The sequence below is a fragment of the Vipera berus genome, assembly GCF_964194415.1.
Source record: "Vipera berus genome assembly, chromosome: 1".
NCBI classification, from domain to species: domain Eukaryota; kingdom Metazoa; phylum Chordata; class Lepidosauria; order Squamata; family Viperidae; genus Vipera; species Vipera berus.
In genome coordinates, this window is record NC_138202.1 from 199,516,683 (window position 1) to 199,536,834 (window position 20,152).

Below are 20,152 nucleotides of genomic sequence, written 5' to 3' on the forward strand. Positions count from 1 at the left end.
TCCTTGTAATTGGTCATGGTCCTCATTACAGTTTTGCGCACGTTCAGGATCAGGAATTGCAAAAGCATGATATGGTTGTTAGTCCAATGAGCTACCAGGGGCCATTCACAAGACAATTTACTGTAGTCTCAATTCAGTACTAAAAACTAAATTCAGCATTTAGTCTCCCTGGTAGGTTTTCTAGCTTTTTAAATGTTCTTTATTACCCCTGCTAGTTGTTTTTTTGTTTTGTTTTTGTTTTCTGAGCTTCCCACCAAGACAACAAACTTTTGCATTGGCTAAGATTTGCTACGGGGTTAATTAGAGTTCAGGCAGATTCTTAGAAATAGATATAAAGATGGAAGGTGGCACTTTGCTTGTCATTTTTTTTAATTAAAAATATGGAAATAAAGTAATAAAGGCAGTATCTATGGGCAACCTGGTGCAACCCACTATAAAAGAGGCTGGACAGAAAGCAGGTAATTTTCTTCCTGATATCCAGGAACCTTACCTTAAAAAGAACTTAAAAGTAGCTCTATTTTTCAGTTGCTACACCTTCCTTGTCATTTCTTTCTTTTAAAAGGAAATTATTCCACTGCTTTTCAGCAACTTATTATCAAGATGCAGCAGCATTTCATGGACACCAAAATCAAATAGGGAGAGCCAGGGCTAGGGGCTCTCACATTGCCCACTCTTCTTTCACAGAAAAACAGCTGTTTCACATCTGGATTGTTATTTTTTTCTTTCTTGAAAACAGCTGTGACTCTATTTGCAATGCATAAAACTCAGGGAAAAAGTTCTGTATGGGAACTACTAAGCTGCTCATCCAAATTATTACATGACATTGAATTTACTGCAAGCAGCTGCTTTATGAATCACCTTAGCTGAATATGATGAAAAACACTGTGTTTCATATCATTCCAAATAACATATAGTCTGCTTTAATTGCAATTAAAATGAGGATATCAGACTGGAGCAAGAGACTGTTACTATATCCCTTCCCAGATACTGAAAATAATCACTTCCTGGTTGCTAGCAGATTAAAATTCTTGACATATCTTTCTTGCTTGGCTAATATTTCACTTTTTCTCATTTAATCATGGGTAATCTCCTTGGAATATAAAAATGAAAACCTGGCAAGTAAAATGAGGGTCTCCATGTTTATTCATGTCAGATATTTATTAAAGATCCATGACATGGTTGTTGAATAAGTACTTTCCTATTCTAAAAGTATTGTTGGAGCTCCATCATGACTAGTTTCCAGGTAAGGACCATTTTTATGTCTGGGATACAGATGCAGACATTTTCAGGGATGCAGATAGTCCTCGACTAATGACTGATCTCTTAACAATTGTTCAAAATTGCAACAGCTCCAAAAGGGTGCTCTACAGTCTATAAAGCACTTCCGGACATCATAAAACATTGTGCTGCCTCCCCCTGGTCATGTGATCATCATTTGGGTGTTTGGCAATCTGTTTGCACTTACAACCGAGTTGCTAAGTGCCCTTCAATCATGCAATAGCCATTTGCAATCTTCTCTCATGGCTTTCCCAGAAAGTCAATGAGGAAGCTGTCAAGGAAGGTTGTAACCTGCCCAGAGTTTTCCCCTCTCCTCCAAGCAAGGGAATATGTGCGGAAATCCTTCACTGAGCTGCAGAAATGAAGCTCACTTTCCTTGGGAATCTCCATTTCATTTCTCTGGCCCATCTCCCTTCCATGTGTAGAAGAGGACTTGTGTGCTGGGCTGGAGAAACAAAGTTCAGAATGAGGCATCCCTGCTTTATTTCTCCAGTCCAGCACATGAGAGGAAGAGCACTTGTGTGCTGAGCTGGAGAAACAAAGAAGGGTTTGCAAAGATTCCTGCTTCATTTCACTACCCAGGTACTTGAGTTCCCTTCTACGCACGGAGAGGAGCACGTTCATTCCGTCCACTTAATGACTGCAACTGAGAGAGCTGTGATTTCCATCATTCAGTGAAGCAATCATATGGGCATCTCGCTTAATGACCACTTTGCTCAGCAATTGAGATTCTGGTCCCAATTGTGACCATTAGTAGAGTACTGCCTGTAATGCAATATAATTGTAAGATTGGAAAGAGAGTTTTGAGGAACCAGATCAAAAGTCTATCTGGTGTCATGTGCAATGAATCAGGAAGCAAGGCAGTTCAAATAACTACATACAAATAACTATTGTATGCTAAGACTATTTACAAGAATCTGAGCTACAAATGGTCAAAGCAAATTGGTGGTAGATAAGAGTCAACAGAATTCAAGGTGGGCTGGACTTAGATCACTTGTGGGCACAAAGGGACTTGAGATTGATGACGCGCTTGGCTTCCTCTCTCAGCCTGAGCCTTGTCATCTCCTGCATCTGTTCTGTCATTGATCATGGAAGATTACTAAGTGTCCTGCCCTCCAGTCTATGTTACTTCTACAAATAAGCTTTTGCTACTGCTAGGTGCCATGGAACAATGCAGCATATTTCTAATCTTAACTTAAAATCAAATGTTGACAGGTATTTTGGAAACTATGTATCTAATACTTTGGTATTCCACTGAAGGAGCAATTAACAAGCATATTGAGCTAGATCCAACATACCAATCTGTCAGAAACCAGGCCATTCGAAGTGCCAATCAACAAGGGAACCAATCGGTTTCTCAGAATTCAAATACAGCTCCTAACAAACAACCAGTCACATGACAAATTGACCACACTGGCACACAAGACATTTATGAGCTAAGGAGAATAGGACAAGAAAATCCTGCTGATGACGTTACCTAGTTTGGTAATGAAATATTCAGAAAATATATTAAAACATGCTTGGAGAAAAATCTAAAACCTGAGCTACAAGTATTTTCTATTATTTCAAAATGATGTATCTAAACCCATAGCTCAGTACATGATTGGTAATGCAAAATAAACTTCAGTGTACTCTATTTAACTGAAAATTAGCTAAGGAATTCATTATTTATCTGTTTTACCTGTTATGGATGGTCTCTAGTAGATAGTTCAAAATAGACCTGAAATAATTACACCCTTTTCAATTATTACCTCATCAATCACTTCCTCCATCTTCATTTCTCCAGTAGTTCCAAGTATGATTAAGTTATAATTAGCTTTTCAGATAAAGGATTATTTTCAAATACAGATAATCCATATGAGGATATCTTGGAAGCTGGATTGACTGACCTACAAGATACCTGGAAAGGAAGAGACTATCTCAAGAAATAGAAAGCACTGCTTCCTAGTTAATTGATATTGTTAATTGATATGTTGGTTGTATCCACATGTGTGGTTTAATTTTTGTTGTTATAGACATTTTCATAGATCTCAATTTTTATTGGTTATTTCCAGCTCAACTAACTGTATGCAGGTTGGTAATCCTATAGTATAAACTATGAAAGGTAAATTAAGTTGAGTTTCATAGGACTGTTTTGAAATTAAGCATGCAGATAACTGGAAATTTAATTACTTGATGACAATCCCCAACTAGAGAACCTCAATTATTGGCTATGGTTATTTTATGTAAACTGCTTCCAAACTAATCCGAAAATTGAGGTGTTAAAAAATGGTGACTTGCAATGGAGATTCACTGTAAACTTGCCATAAATTATGAAAAGGACCCTGGAAGACTTAACATCGCTGGGAAATTTGTATATAATTTGAGTTGTCACTTGTCTGGGTAAGATCTGTACAAATATTGAAATTTAGTAAAGATAGCAAAAGAGGGCAATATTAAAGATATTCAGAGAAGGCAGTGTACAAACAAGGAAGCAATATAAGACTGAATCTTGATTTCTATTACTTGATATGAAGCCCTGCAGGGTTAGGGCAATTTAAGATACGTTGAATTGTACATTCAACTAGACTGCCTAAAATAATTCAGATTGACATTATTCCAGATTTCCAGCAACCATTTCTATTTTCTTTTGAACCACACTAAAGCAAGCCAGATGAAGGGGGGTCTGATAATAATGAATATGAAATTGAATTGCTGCAAGACAGAATGTATTTTGAAGGTCATGCTTCCAATCTATAATATTTTCCTTTCTTGCAATTTTCATACTGCCTAAGCTTTCAGCTAGAACATCTTAGCAGGGGGTGCTAATTATCTGTTTTTTGGCAGCAACCATTGACTGTTTTCCAAAGAAAAGAAAAACCTTGGATGCTTCCCTACATAATTCAAAGTCTGAAAATAGAATGAAGCAAGGGACAAAGAGGAACCCGAGAAAGTACACAGCTATCTTGCTTCTGGTGTTGTTTAAATATAGGCAATGTTTTGCCTTCTGCTCTTTTAGAGGCAGATCCCCCAAAGTCCTAATCCTCAAATACCTTGCCAGGGGCATCTGGGAAGAGGGGCAGTGACAAGTGTGTGATTATGTCAACAACGTAACATACTGTTATCGTGGCATTGTCGTCATTTGTTATGGAGAAATGGATCAGAAATAATTAACAATGCCAGTCATATAACCTTGCGCTGATGCATGGAGGGAGAAATCCAGAGGACTCATAAAGTTTCAGCTCAAGGCAAAGGATCAGGGTTTATGATGAAGAGGCATAGCATTCTTTTGCTCTTGAATCAGGATATCTATATACTACAAAAACTCTTGTGTTATGTCCTTTACCTGGTGAAACAGTGCACCATAGGACAACAGTTTTCAATCCAAGATACCTCAAATGGGCTAACTTACAGAATGTGTTCAACACCTGAGACCCACGATTTCCGAGGAAATGAAACAGGAGTCATGGCTGTTTCAGTGCTACTGGCTGCTGGTGCACTACTGAACTGCTGCTATGGTCACATGGTCTTCGCTTTCAGTGTTCCATGGCAATTTCCCAGGAAGTCTCACAATGTCTCACTCCTTCCCCCACCCCGCAGCAGCCATTTACCTGCCTGCTGGGAAGGGAAGGGATGTATCCCTGCACACCTTTCCCAGCCTATGTCACTCCCTGTGCACTACCCCTATCTGTGCAACCCCCAGGCATCTTCCCTCCACTGGCTCCATGTGCCTTTCAAACCCACGCAGCACCTCTTGCTCACTCCCACACACTGTTCCTGACCCACACTGCCCCCCCACTCTTTTCCTAAATTGTGGGGTATCTCTTGCATGCTCCTATGCAGCCTTCAGTCCTGCACTATCCCTGCATGCCTTCCCTGGCTGTGCAGTATCTCATGTGCACTCCCATGCAGCATTCCCAACCTATGCCTCTCCTGCATGACTATTCCAACACACACAACAGCTCTGGGCATCCCCCCACACCCTTCCTGACCCATGTCACTCCTCCCCCTTGCATGCATTCCTAACCAACATGGCACCTCTTCTGCACTTCCAAGCATACCCATCCAACCCATACCACCAACTGTGTGCCATTCCAAACCAATGTAGCACCTCTCAAATACCCCGTAACCTCATGCATATTTCTTGACTCTCACTGCCTCCTGCACACCCTACTTGATCCACACAACAACACTCACATACCCCCATATACATTCCTGACCTATGGTGCCCATCCGTGCACCCCCTCCAACCTATGGAGCATCTCTGTGCACATCCACACACCTTTCTCAGCCTGTGCGGCATCTCTCATACATTCCAGGTAACATTCCTGAAAGACATCCCCTTGCTCCCTCCCCCATTTGTCAACAGGCACTTATCTGCCTTGAACTTGCAAGCTCCTGCTGGCTTCCTCATTGACTTTTTCTGTGCAAGCTTTGTACAAGCAAATTAAATGTGGTGAGAGGGAGTGAAGGAGGGAGGGAGGGAGGGAAGGAGGGGAATGGAGGGAGGGAGGGAAGGAAGGAAGGAAGATAGGAAGGAAGGAAGGGGAAGGGAGGGAGGAAGGGAGGGAGGGAAGGGAGGGGAATGGAAGGAGGGAGGGAAGGAGGAAGGGGAAGAGAAAGAGGGAGGGTAATTTCTCTCGCTCCCTGCCATCTTTTCACAAAGAAATCCAATGAGGATGCTGACAGAAAATTGGAAGTTGCTCCCATTTCTACTGCCTTTTTTACCTGCGATCATTCTGTTTCTCTAAGTAAGGAAATAGTTCTGAAATGATAACCAAATAAGCTTCAAGTTGTTTAATAACTACTAAAAGTAGTGCTAAATGTTTTGCTATTGCAATTATCCTTCTCCAACATACGTATGAATTGCCTCCAACATACGTATGTAACCTCTCTTACATGATTTAAGATGATTTTATTGTGTTTTTGGATCCATTTATATCTTAGCAAAAAATCAAAGAAGATACACTACCTATGGTTCCTAAGAGATAATTAAGGGTCTTGGGAACCCTTAATGGAGTTTCCCCCTCCCCCACCCCATCCTCACTCTAAAGTATTGGTGAGCTGGAGTTGGTAAGACTGTATCATGAGTATTAACAGCTCCTCTCTCTAGCTGTCCTCATATTGTACTGTTAATAGCTTTGAAACTGAACTTAACCTGACAGATATTGGGATGCTTCTCCAACACATGCATCTATAATTCAGTACACAATCTTCTTAGGCTTTCTAGTTCAGCTAAATATAACTGAAGCCATTTTTATTTTAAGACATATATATTTCCAGATAAAAGCCCAGAACACATCACCCTAAGCCATGTTGGGTTTTACCATTGTTTGCCAAACAAGCCAAACATGATTGGGATCATATATTGCACCAAACCCAAACCAACAAAACTATCGATTCATTTGTTATATCCATATCAGTAGTAGAACATAGGAAGGACCCAAAAATCAGATCATTACCCCTACTCTGTATTTCCCATGTCATCATCCATCTTCACTATAAATCAGGTGGCTTTCGTCTAGCAAAGGTGTCCCCATGAACATTCCTATTGGCTCACCTATAAAGAATTGATTGTGTTGAATTGGACTATTTATGTTTTCCAGAGAGGTTTCCTCCAGAGAACTTGAGGAGCAGAGCTAGAGGTCTATTGGCAGATGCTGCACAGAAGCTTCCCACACATGGCGGGAAAAGAAGGCAGTTGTGGGGAGGGAGGGAGGGCGGGCCCTGGAGAAAGGGAAAGACTTTATGGATTCAAGGAAACAACCTAGAATGGATGGGCTCTGCTCAACATGGGACAAGAGCAGATTTAGAAAAGGTTCTTAGTGAAGAAGAGTTTCCTCCTCTGAAGAAAACTTTCTGTGGAGGGTTATCATGTCTAAGGCTTTGTAATTTGGTGTACGGAGAAATTTTCGGACCACGGCCAATAAAAATAAGTCTATTTCAGAAACAACAATACATGCTAGTTGCATTTCCATTTTGCCGCATTCTTAGGCATATGCTGTAGAGATTTAGGACTCTCAATTTGTTTCTCATTTTAAAAACAAGAGCTAGGTGAGAAAGGGACACTTGAAAGCAAGTGTTCCTGATATAGCACTGCTTCTTTCCCTGATTAACCTCTCCCTGAAAACTCATTTAAAAAGCAAGCTGTGCTCTTTGTTTCAGAAGAAAATAAGTATCTTCTCTGTGCAATGCCTGAAATCACAAACAAGGCAAGGAAAAGCATTCTCCCAGTTGCTCTATTGCAGGGGTGTCAAACTGCCAGCTTGGGGGCTGAATGTGTCACCAGGAAACTGCACCCGCCCCATTGCCGGCAGTGGGGAAAAAGCTCTGATACGTTGCGCGATGTCACATGACGTCGCAAGTTTGACATGTCTGCTCTATCGTTAGTAGCATATGCCCTCATGGCAAGCAGAGGAACCAGTCTAGAGCAGGGGTCCCCAACCTTGGCAACTTTAAGACTTGTGGACTTCAACTCCCAGAATTCCCCAGCCAGCATGGCTGGCTGGGGAATTATGGAAGTTGAAGTCCACAAGTCTTAAAGTTGCCAAGGTTGGAGATCCCTGGTTTAGAGCATTCTGGCAGGAATATTTTGACCCCAGAGCTGGCTAATTAAAAGTACCCAGTGCTAATTTAGAAAACACAATCAGGAAAGAAGATTTAAGACAATATTGAATGACTTGCAGTGGCAAGCATATGTACGGATATTCACTGGAAGAAATTCTTAAATCCTAATTTTTAAGAACATTGGCTAAAATATGGTCAGTTTCTCTGGCAAGTGAATTCCACACGAGATTAGATTGGGATCGGAACAGTTGTAAGATTTTACTGAGAGGTTAGGTTTGCAGCCTATTAGAATGCAATCCAGACCAAGCCTTGGGCTAATTTGCTCTTAAGGAAGATAGCCACTTTTTAGTATGAACTCAACAAAATGCTGAATGAAGCGCCATAGAATTGCCATTCAAAGTACACATTAGCAGTGATTTCCTTTCAATTAAACATATTGTGCTAAGTGCAGTACATTTTCCTGTACCGATCTCTTCAATTACTACTCCTGCATTAATTTTCTGTTCATCAATGTAATAATTGACATTAACAGGCTATTGGGGTAGTTACAATATTCCTTTTCCTTTCCAATTTTTGATAACCTAAATAAAAATTAATATAAAAACTCTGATCCTGTAATAAAAAAATGCAGCTCTCTCTGATAATTGATAAATTCCATAAGAATCCTGAAAGTTTCTTTCATTCTAGTAAAAATAAAATACTGTATATTAAATGCTGCACTGATTCATCTAAGCTCAAGCTTTAAACACCACCTGAAATCTCCTAGCAGCTACCACAAAATGTGGGCATAAAAGGAAAGTCTTGCTAGAGTAAGTCAAACTCCTGTTGTATCCAATCTTGTGAAATCACATAATCCAGAATCAAATATTTTCAGGAAGCTCTCAATCTTGGACCAGACATCAATAATCTCTCCTACGGTGACTTCTCAGTAGCTGCTTTTTAAAGATAATGATTGAAGAAATAGTGCTATTTATGGTCCAGCTGAGGCTGATTTAATGGGATGGTAGAGGCAACGTGGTGGGCTGAAGCAGGCTGTGGACAAGTGAAGACATAAAAGCAAACCGTAGCTCGATTCTTCAGTTTTTCTTTGCGCCTTGCATTTCCCTCAAGTTGCTCAGAGTAGCAGAGCCACCCAGAAGCTAACCCTCTTCTATATTAATCAATGGATATACTGAGCTAACAAATGTTTTGAATAGGCAGGACCACCTAGCAGCCAATTCAGCTCTATGTTAGCCAGTGGGTAGTGGGGCTGAGAGAAATTCAAGTGTTCCAGTCTACCCATGAGCAAATCCAGCTTCACTTCAGCTAAGGGATAGCCACTGAGTACACTGGATTGGTTGGATTTGGGGGTGGGAAAATCCTCCTAGAAGATAACACTGTGTTGGGTCAACAAGAAGAATTTTACAGGGAGATGTCTTTTGTATCTAAAACATTTTTTCTAGATACATAATTTTTGTCTACTTGAGGTTCTATAAGAATTTCATTTTGAATACATAGAAATCCATATACAAAGTCAACCAAAGTGTGTGAGGGACCAAAACTAGAGTCAAATTGGGCTCCCAAATTCTTTAAACAAGCCCTGAGGCTGATCCTTCATGAAGTTGTTGTGAACATCATCACAATACGTTTTTAAGAGGAAAAAGCTAGGTAGAAATGTTTGAAAATAAATATGGTGGGAACAAAGTGCCTAGCTTACCCATGTGTCATATAATAAAGTGTTTTTCTTTTTCTTAGCAGCACTTACAGTCCAAAGCTTCTCTCATAGAATTAGAAAACCTGGTCCCATAAGGTTTCTAATCACAAGGAACGGTCCTGTCCTTTCCCCTTGAATTACATAGTTGGCCAATGAAGGCCTATCTCAGGTGTGAATATCATCTTGCTTCCTTCCTTTGCCACTTTTGTAATTGCATTGTGATGTTGGGTAAGATCATGATGTCACAGTCAGGCACATTTCAACATTCTGTTGAAATCTCAGCTTGTTGCAGGACTCCCTCCCCTATTAAAGATATATGTGGGGGAACAAACTAGAAAGCCTACTTACAACTTCCTGCTTTCTGATGTGTAAAGTATCCAGATAGCAAAATCTCCGCTTTGTACTCATTATAACAGCCACCACTTAATGTTTATATGCCCTATTATTATTGAACTGGAACAACAGACTTTCCTATTGATAATTTATTATACTTTCATCTGTCCTTCAAAAGAAAGGTCTTCTGATAAGGTAATGTTTATAGGCAATTTGTTCTCTTCTACAATATAAGTGACTTTCATTGAAGTGTGATATTACAGCAATATAATAGGGGGGGAACATAAAACAAAGCACTACCTTATTTACTCCATCTGCCATGGCTTGTAAGGTTAGTTCTCTTGGCCCATCCACAGTTTTTCCATTATCAGTCGGACCCCAACTAGCACTATAAATATCAATTACTTGAGGCATGTGGCTGATAGAAGAAGCCTCTATAATGTCAGTCATAAATGGCTGATCCAACATTCGGATACCTGCAGATTTCATCAATATATATATTGATGAAGAGAGAGAGAAAGAATGAGTATTTTTTTAAATTAAACAAATTTATAATAATATTTCCCAACAGGGGATTTCCACACCCAGAATTTAAAGCCTAGCATATGTTATAACATCTTTTTTTTTTTTTTAGAAAATCTGGTATAAAAATTCAGATCATGATTTGATTTTTTTTCCTGCCACAAAACATAATTAACATCCAGAATCAAGCAAATGCAAATGCAGTGATTCTTTCATGAAATGTGCCAACAGTTTTGGAATGCAAGATTAATTTTTGCAAGTTCAATATTGTGGACTATTTAATTCACCCAAATCTAAGCAGGCTTTGATTTCATGTATCTAAATAGAAAATGTACATGGCAGTAGATAGAAAGTTAAAAAGTTGAAACAAAAGGGTTTTATTAAAATTGTTAGATCAAGTACATTACATAAATACCAAGTCAATTCTTTCATCTTAATACCAGTATGAATAACAGCCAAAGTTACTGTTCTAGTTATCTTATTCTTTTCAACTGATATTTGTAGGAAATGATAAGATACAGAGAAAATTCTAGACAGTAACATTATAATCTGAAACAAACTATAATATTAAAATTCCTCAGCTAATATTTTGTTTAAAAAAATATTCCTTAATGTGATAAACAAACTCATCATAGAGAAGTATTTCTCCAGTTCCCTCCTCTAACTTGCTTCCTTTCTGAAATAAAAGTTTTAGAGTTCATTCTAGAATAAAATCTGAAATGACTCTTTCCATTTTTTCCCAACACACTACTAAAACCATTTCCACTACAGGCTTGAAATGTGAAGAATAATTTGCAACCTTCCTGGATTTGAGTTAGTGATTTTTCACCAATATTTCAGTTAGTGACCACTTGATGGTGCTAGACCTCAACTATAATCTTATCTAAGAGACTGTGGGTCTTTTTACCAAAAATTAATTCCCCCAAAGACTTTGACAAATCCAATATCACTCATGCTACCACTCTGAGGGAACAAACATAACTTTTCCTTCCTTCCTTCCTTCCTTCCTTCCTTCCTTCCTTCCTTCCTTCCTTCCTTCCTTCCTTCCTTCCTTTCCTCGTATTCTGACATATACTGTTCCTATTGCTTACAAACTGTGAGTAGTTTATAGTCCTTGTATACATGAATAAGCTTTTGAAAGTAGACATGCCAACACAATTATAAAATGATGAAATATTAACAAAAATAATAGTAACAAAGAATCAATGCCAGAAATAGTAATCAATAGCATTCCTGTAACAGGAGGAGTCTACATCAATTTGTCTCCATCTTGAAGCCCTGTGGTCAGCCTCTTTATCAGATGAGCTTCCTGCCAAGAATTATATGTTAGGAGTATTTTATGGTTTCATATATATAGTTCAGCAGTGTTCATCAACAAGGTACCAATAAAAATTCAGAAAGGAAGTCAACAAAGAGGGCCAGTTCTATATATCCAAAAGACAAATGTACATACATTCATTTTTTTCAAGTATAGCATGTTGGAAAATTTATACTGCAAATAATCTACTTCTCACACATCCTTTTTTTAAAAATAAAAGAGTAATATGGCTAAGGAAGAAAATCTCTAGTTTAAGCCTTACCTGCTACCTTTGAATTATAAGCCACTCCAACTCCACAGATATTGTTGTTTGCTGCAGCAGACACTTCTCCGGCACATCGGGTTCCATGACTGTGGAGAAAGGTAGAAATTATAACCAAAGCTCATGGAAGCATCAAGAGGCATGTCCCATAGATGCTTTTTCCAAAAGGCAACTGGACTTCCTTGGTCTTTTTCTTGGAAAATATTTCACTTTTCATCCAAGAAGCTTCTTCAGTTTAGAACTTTGGATATCATGTTGCCTTTTGGGAAAAAAGTCTTTTGGGACGACCATGACCTGGATGATTGAGACTCGCCATACACATCAAGAAGCATGCTCCTTTGGGTATAGCCATAGATCATTTTAAGTGTTCCTTGTGCACACAACAGTTTAGATTGCTATCCAGTTTTTGACAGACAAGAAATGGAGCCGCTTCTTCCTAATACCATGAAGAATTATGAGTTTTGAACTCTGTGCAGCATTCTTTCTTCTTCCATCCAAACCACCAAGTATGGCTTTAAAGTAACTTAGAAGGTTCCTTGTTGAATTCTCACCAGAGGCCAAAGCAGAAGAAAGGTAACCGTAAAACTCATTCGCTGAATTAAGGAAACAATAGTGAGAGAGCAAGAACGATTGACACAGAAAGTCAGATAGTGGATATCATAGAGAATTGTACTGTACCACTCTGTAAAGAAGAAACAATAGCTACAATTATCGGACAATCAATTATTCTCTGGAAGTGAAACTGACGAAACTATAGCTTACAAAACTGTGCTAGAATAATAGTGTTTGTAGGTATGTGTGCACATATCACATTTCAGTATAAAGTGGGCATTTGTCCAGGGTTGCCCATTCTTCCATTTGTACTTCCTTTCAGACATATGCAGAGGGGAGAAAAAAGTCACTATATAAATTGGGATATTGTCTGCCATTTTACTGGGCCCCAATATCTTTTCATTCTTTCCATTAAAGATGTGGAGATGCCTAAATTTCCTTGATAAATAAGGGAAAAGAAAAGGAAACCAGGTTTTGCTATCCAATAAAGGACTGATGGTGGTGGAGAGAATGTCCATGAAGAGAAGAGATCAGACACAAATAAAGGGAAATATCTTGCTTAGATCCATCTCAGACCTGGGATGTTTTTGTGTCTCAGGACTTAATATTCTATTGTTCCCTTACTTCCTGGAGTCAGTGCTGTGCTGTGCCAATATTTTGATCATAAATATACGGTGGTGTTCACTAGCTTTTGCCACCAGGCCGCAGTATATTTATTCTGATTGCAAAGTGATGTGTCCCATTGTCATTGCTGAAGGGCATCCTAATAATCCTTCAAGGAAAAACACAGGCACATTTCTGACTTTGCTGTCTTTGTTTTAATGTTTTTCCCCCCATAGGACTTAAGTCAGGAAAGGCAAATGTTTATTTTCACTGAGCTCAATCAAAGCATTCTTAAACAGTGCTCCTGCTGGTTTACAAATGTGGCATCGGTATTCAACAGGAAAAGTGATGTTGTTCTGATAAGAGGTGTGCATTTTCTCTGGTACCGTCTGTTTATTTAGCTTTATTTTGATTTCCATTAGATTTATTTTCTTTTCCAACATTAAAAGTTTGCTTTGGGAGAAAAATTTCCCTCAGTAATGGGGGATTTGTTGAAAATAGCATTAAATGGCCAGAGATCCTGTGTTGCTAGGCATCTATTGTTCAGTATCTGTGTCCTGCGTACAAATGTGAGGCACTTTCTAGTGTTACATATAACTTACATAAGAATTTGTTTGGTGTAATAGATAAGAGAGCCAGTTTAGTGTGGTGATTCATTCATCAGGCTAGTAACTGGGAGACTGGGAACTCTGGTCCTGCATTAGGCACAAAACCACCTGGGTGACCTTGGACCAGTCACACACTCTTAGCCCTAGTAAGCATCCAAGGGAAACCACTTCCCAAAAAATCGTGTCCATTTGGACCTTCATCTTGACTTTATTTATTCCTCTCATGGATGTCCCTGGAACATTTGCAATGGCCATATCAGTTAATTTTTAGTATGTGTCACATTAGGTATAAAAACAGGTAAATCTCAGTTCTGCTAAAGGAGCAAGTCTGGAATAAGAGAGAAAATAAATCGGGGGGAAAAAACAAATACGTTGGGGCTGACAGGTGGATAGCTTGATTTCACCAATGGAATTCCCAGAGAAAAGATGGAGACAAGCAACCCCCCCCAAAACAGCATATCCCCCTCCCATCTCCCTAACTTTTGGGTGCTGTCAATAGGATTGAGTCTGTTTAGTATTTGAACAGAAAATAATTGGTACCCAAAGGTTGGACTGACTATTAAGGCTGCATTTATACAGTAGCAGGCCCAGGACAAAGAAATAATGGGTAGTCCTTGACTTACAATCACAACTGAACCTAAAATTTCTGTCGTTAAGTGAGACATTGGTTAAGGGATTTTTGCTCCATTTTACAACATTTCTTGCCACAGTTGTTAAGTGAACCACTGCGGTTGATAAATTAGTAATCTGGTTGTTAAGTGAATCTGGCTTCCCCATTGACTTTGCTTGTCAGAAGGTTGCATCGCAGGACCCCGGGGCATAAGCATGAACCCCTTTGCCAAGCATCTGAATTTTGATCACATGATCATGCAAAGAGATGCTGCAAAGGTCATAACTGTGAAAAATGGTCACAGGTCACTTGTAACTTTGTGCTGGTGTAAATTTGAAGGGTCACTAAAAGAACTGTTGTAAGTTGAGGACTATCTGTAATGTATATTTCTTTTAAATTGATTAAATAAAAACGACACAAGTTGTAACTGTTTTAACTATAGTTAAATTAAGTAATACTATGTGTGTGTGTACAGTATATGTATATGTGTATATGTATATTTTTAAAAGGGACGCGGTGGCTCAGTGGGTTAGGACGCTGAGCTTGTCGATCAGAAGGTCGGCAGTTTGGCGGGTCAAATCCCAAGTGCCGCGTAACAGAGTGAGCACCTGTTACTCGTCCCAGCTTCTGCCAACCTAGCAGTTCGAAAGCACGTAAAAATGCAAGTAGAAAAATAGGGACCACTACGGTGGGAAGGTAACAGCGTTCCGTGCGCCTTTGGCGTCTAGTCATGCCGGCCACATGACCACGGAGACATCCTCGGACAAGCGCTGGCTCTTAGGCTTTGAAACGGAGATGAGCACCGGCCCCTAGAGTCGGAAACGACTAGCACGCATGTGCGGGGGAACCTTTACCTTTACCTATATGTATATTTATATATGCATGTTGTGTGTGTGTGTGTGTGTGTGTGTGTGTACATGTATTTATGTATGTATGCATGTATGTACCATCCATCTCCCTCAAAGACCAAATCACTACAGCTTGCAATATCATAGAAAAACCTAAGCCAGGAAGGAATTGCCTAATATTTGGCTGATTTCTCTAAGAAATTAAAAAAGGTGAATTGCTTGGATAGAAATACAAAACATAAAACTAATTGTTCTTTACTAAACCTAAGCCTTTGGCTTAAAGGAATTTCACTTAGTGAACTGAGATGTTTTGTTGGAATGCAGAAACCTGAACAGCTTTGGAAATTTGTGCTCTTCTTTTTCTTAATTAATTGCAATGTATTGGTTGCCTGTCAAGTGTCCTGTCATCTTCAAGCAGAAATGAAAATATTTGTGATATTGAACAACTGGGGAAAACTATAAATAAGAGAACTCATTTACCGTTTTTCAAAACAAATGCCTGTAGGCATGAATCTATATATAGTTGTTGTTTTTTTAAAAAAATCATTTTTCCCCGTCCAAACATGGAACCTGTAGCTGGGCAATCATAAACATCTTATAGGAGCCAAAATAAAGGCATTCCAGACCGATGAGCCAATTACTTATTTCATTTATATTTCTGACTCCCCCTATAGTAAAATTGATTATGGTGTTAGAGAAATATTACTCTTCTCTCATACTTTTTTCCATGAATTAACAGTGTAATATTAAGCATTCTACTTAAAAAGAAGCCCCAGCGACGTCTGACAAGGTTCATTTTAATATCTCTCCGAGTGGGAATTTATCTTTTGATATTTTCCAGTGCACCAAAATGTTTGTTGTCTCACACAAATGAATCCATGAGAGATGATCTTGAACCCTTGCAAGATAAATATCAGAGAACAAATATTCTATCATTGCAATCAAAGACTTTGCACAAATTATTTGCATTTTGAACTTTAGTCATTTCTGGACTGTAAACTTTTATATGACCATAGGAAGGCAGCAAAGAGCTAGGGCTTTTGGTTCCTTATCTGTTTTCTGTCATCTAGTGGTCATGAGGTTCCTGTAGCACTACCCAATATCTAATTTCTTCAGCCCAGTAGTTCTATCCAATAGCAAAAATAAATACTGAGTTCCATTTGTCTTAGGACACAAGTTAATAGCCTGATGGAATCACTTGTTAATAGCCTGATGGAATCATTAACCTAGACAACAAAAAGACACATATACTGATTGATCCCAAACCATCTTTTGTTAAAACTATCAGATCTGGACTAAAAAATCCAGACAAGCAGCAGCAATCTGGTGCCCTTCAGATACTTTAGACTTTAATTTCCCACAATCAGCATGCTCAAAGTATGAGATTGCTGGATCTGTCATCTAAATCAGATGAGGTAGGTCAGGTTGTCCATGTCTGCTTTCTTTTCATGGAAAAGAAAGCATACATTTGTGTAAATATTACCTTTTTCCCCCTAAGAATAACAAGATCAGAACTTTAACAAATAACAGATGATTGGCTCCTTCTTTTCTCTTTAGGAGATTGATTAAAAAATATCTATGCAGTTATTAATTAATTTGGCCTTTAGCCACTACCTCCCAGCCATTATCCACTAAATGTTGCATGAAAATGTAAGAAAGATGTTTCCAGTCTTTCTGCAATAGGTGACCGGAGAAGATAAATGAATTGAAGAGGTTCCTACCACCTTCTCTTGAAGGCAAAGATACCCTTTGGTTTGCAAGCTTCTGATTTATCCAGGGGGAAAATATTCATGCTAGAAGAGAATGTTTCTAAGTGCATGTTTATATTTCTTTGAAAAAAGCTTTTTTAAAAAAAGGAAAGAAGGGATAACATAAGCTTGGCCCAATTAAGTTAAGTGGATTTTATAGAAAGAGTTCTGAGCAAAATTAATGTGCCTTGCCAGAGTGCTCAGAGACCTAGGATTGAGATTCCAATGAAGCCCAAATCCATAGACTCCCTTTTAGTGTTCTTACTTTGTAAGCAATTATAGATCAAATGCACCTTCCCTTGGCAGTCTGGTGAAATTCAAAAGTAAACAGACTGTGCTCAATACAGAAATTAAAATTGATTGCAGACATAGATTTGACCCAGGTATTCCATGTGAGATTTTTGCTTTCTTTCTTTCTTTCTTTCTTTCTTTCTTTCTTTCTTTCTTTCTTTCTTTCTTTCTTTCTTTCTTTCTTTCTTTCTTTCTTTCTTTCTTTTTTCTTTCTTTCTTTCTTTCTTTCTTTCTTTCTTTCTTTCTTTCTTTCTTTCTTTCTTTCTCTCTTTCTTTTTCTCTTTCTCTCTCTCTCTCTCTCTCTCTCTCTTTCTTTCTTTCTTTCTTTTTTCTTTCTCTTTTTTCTTTCTTTCTTTTTCTTTTTTGCAAAAAGGGAGATCCTTGGCTACAAACCTTACTAGGCAAGCCCAAAGCTTTATGTAACGGAGGCACAAATGCTGCTTTTCTTCTCATCCTACCAATACTGTAGTGCAATATCTGGTTTCAGTTCTCACCATGGATATCAAATCACATAAACATCTATTTTTCTAATCCATTTTTTTTAAGAAGGGAAAGAAACATATGATCTGTCAGTCTCCAGCAGCTCCTACATGAATTGTGAAATGGTGACTGGATTTATCCATAGCATTAAGCCATGAGTTGTCTCAAAGGTGCTCTTTCAAAAGGCAACTGGACTGTGTTATTTTTTTTTCCTTGAGGAAGAAGACATTTCACTTCACTTCCAAGAAGCTTCATCAGTCTTGACTGGATTTATTTATTTATTTTTATTTTATTTTAATTCCATTTATATCCCGCCCTTCTCCGAAGACTCAGGGCGGCTTACAAGCTTAGCAGTAGCCTTCATTCTATGTATATGCCTGCTTATTAGGGCTTTCACACACACCCCAAGCGGCATTATTACAAAGTCAGCTTAATTGCCCCCAACAATCTGGGTCCTCATTTTACCTACCTCGGAAGGATGGAAGGCTGAGTCAACCTTGAGCCTGGTGGGATGCGAACCTGCACTAATTGCAGGCAGCTGGTGTTACTTAAGGAGGCATTAGGATTGGGGTGGTGGTGGTGGAAGGGTTAGTTCAAAACTAATCCTTCCCTTCCCTTCCCTCCACCATTGCAGTCAGAACTGATGAAGCTTCTTGGGCGAGAAGCAAAATGTCTTCTTCCTCAAGGAAAAAACACAGTCCAGTTGCCTTATGAAAGAGCACCTTTGAGACAACCTTGACCTGGATGACTGAGAATCTCCATAGACATCAAGCCATGAGTTTTTGATTAAACCATACTAGCTGGATTCACCCCATACATTAAGCTATAATGCAGAGAGTTCACAATGGCTGAGTTCAGACCACAGGCTAAGCTAAAAGTACACAAGCCACATGATAATGGGTCTATGAATCTTGACTTGAACATTGACTTCAATTTCCAACTGGTGGGACAATATTGGAAGAAGGATAGTTTGCCTACTATAGAAGAATGGGTGTTTAAAGTTTCGAATCTTGCAGAACTGTCTAAGATTTCTGCTTACTTGAAAGATCATTCACAGGAAAGATATATTTCAGTTTGGAGGAGATGGATAGATTATATTCAGAACAAATATGGGACTAAAAAGTTCCATTTAGCTTATGAGTAGATTTTAGAGGGATATTGTTATTGGTACTTCATATGTAGTTATGTTAAAGGGGAGTTAAAGCACATTATGAACTTGGTTAATTGTATATTATGCATAATTTTTATTTAGAATATATTATAACCATAATCCTGTATTTAGCTCTGGGAAGTGGGGGGGGGAAGTGGGCGGGTTTGGGGTGGGGGGGATTTGGGGATATATTGTAAAATCCTGTTTTTGTAAAACTCTTTAATAAAAAAACAAAAAACAAGCTTGCAAGTATGTATCCGAATTATCAGCCTAAATGTTGGAGGTGCGGTGACGAAGACGCAACATATTTTCACATATGGTGGACTTGTAAAAAGGTTAAGGTTTTTTGGATAAAAGTCTGGTGGAACATGCAGAAGATTTTTAAACAGAGGATAAAGTTTTGTCCGCAACTTTTTTTGTTGGGAATAATTACAGATGCTACAGTTGTGGACACTAAGTTGATGTTGAATTTAATTACGGCAGCAAGACTCTTAATAGGTCAGTATTGGAAGAAGGAGGAACTGCCGACTATAGGAGAATGGACTTTAAAGGTTTCTGACCTGGCAGAGATGGCAAAGATATCGGCCTATTTGAAAGATCATTCGCAAGAACGCTATATTATGGAGTGGAGAAAATGGATTGAGTATATCCAGAACAAATATGGGACTAAAAAGTTTCATGTAGCATTTGAATAAGTCTTCCCTTCTTTTCTCTTTTTTTTCCTCTTTTTTTATATATTTTATATTAATAGTGTTTGTAGTTATCCTATATGAGCTAGAGAGTGATAGATTTTAGAGTTTACGGTTGTTAGCATATGGTTGTTTATGATTCTTTTTTTTTGTTTTTTATACCTTGTACTTAGCTCTGGGAAGTCGGGGGGGGAGGGGGGGAGGGGTAAGGAGGGAGGGATAGGGGAGGGGTAGGGGGGTTTGTTAAAGATAAAATGTATGATAAAACTTTTCAATAAAAAAAAACATTGACTTCATAAAATATGTAGTTTGTAGAGGTTGTGGAACAGTGGTCTTGAGCTATTCCTCCAGGTGAGTAGAAGTCTGAATGGGGTGAAAAATTCCTGATAAGCAAAGGATTTGAATCAATTTCTTACCTGTTAAACCAATCATCTGTGTAGCGAGGATATGGATATGGATCATTGCTGCTAAAATCATAGCTGGCTTGAGCATTCTGGGAAACACAAATAATTGTAAAAATGGTTTATGCCACATATATGACTGATTGCAGTCAAGAAAAGCATGAATAGTTAAGAAACTTATTTTCAGCTTGAGTATAATTTGTATTTCATGTGGCCCAAT

The 20,152-nt window shown here is 38.6% G+C and overlaps 1 protein-coding gene across 1 annotated transcript in view; it reads right to left on the reverse strand.

Moving 5' to 3' along the window:
• PCSK2 (proprotein convertase subtilisin/kexin type 2) overlaps positions 1–20,152 on the reverse strand; it is a 118,930-nt gene that overhangs the window by 16,884 nt on the left and 81,894 nt on the right. Inside the window, exons 6-8 of the mRNA XM_081345971.1 lie at positions 19,948–20,024; positions 11,953–12,041; positions 10,151–10,326 (exon numbers count right to left, since the gene is read on the reverse strand). Of these exons, the coding sequence (XP_081202097.1) occupies positions 10,151–10,326; positions 11,953–12,041; positions 19,948–20,024 (342 nt within the window). The remainder of the gene's footprint in view (positions 1–10,150; positions 10,327–11,952; positions 12,042–19,947; positions 20,025–20,152) is intronic.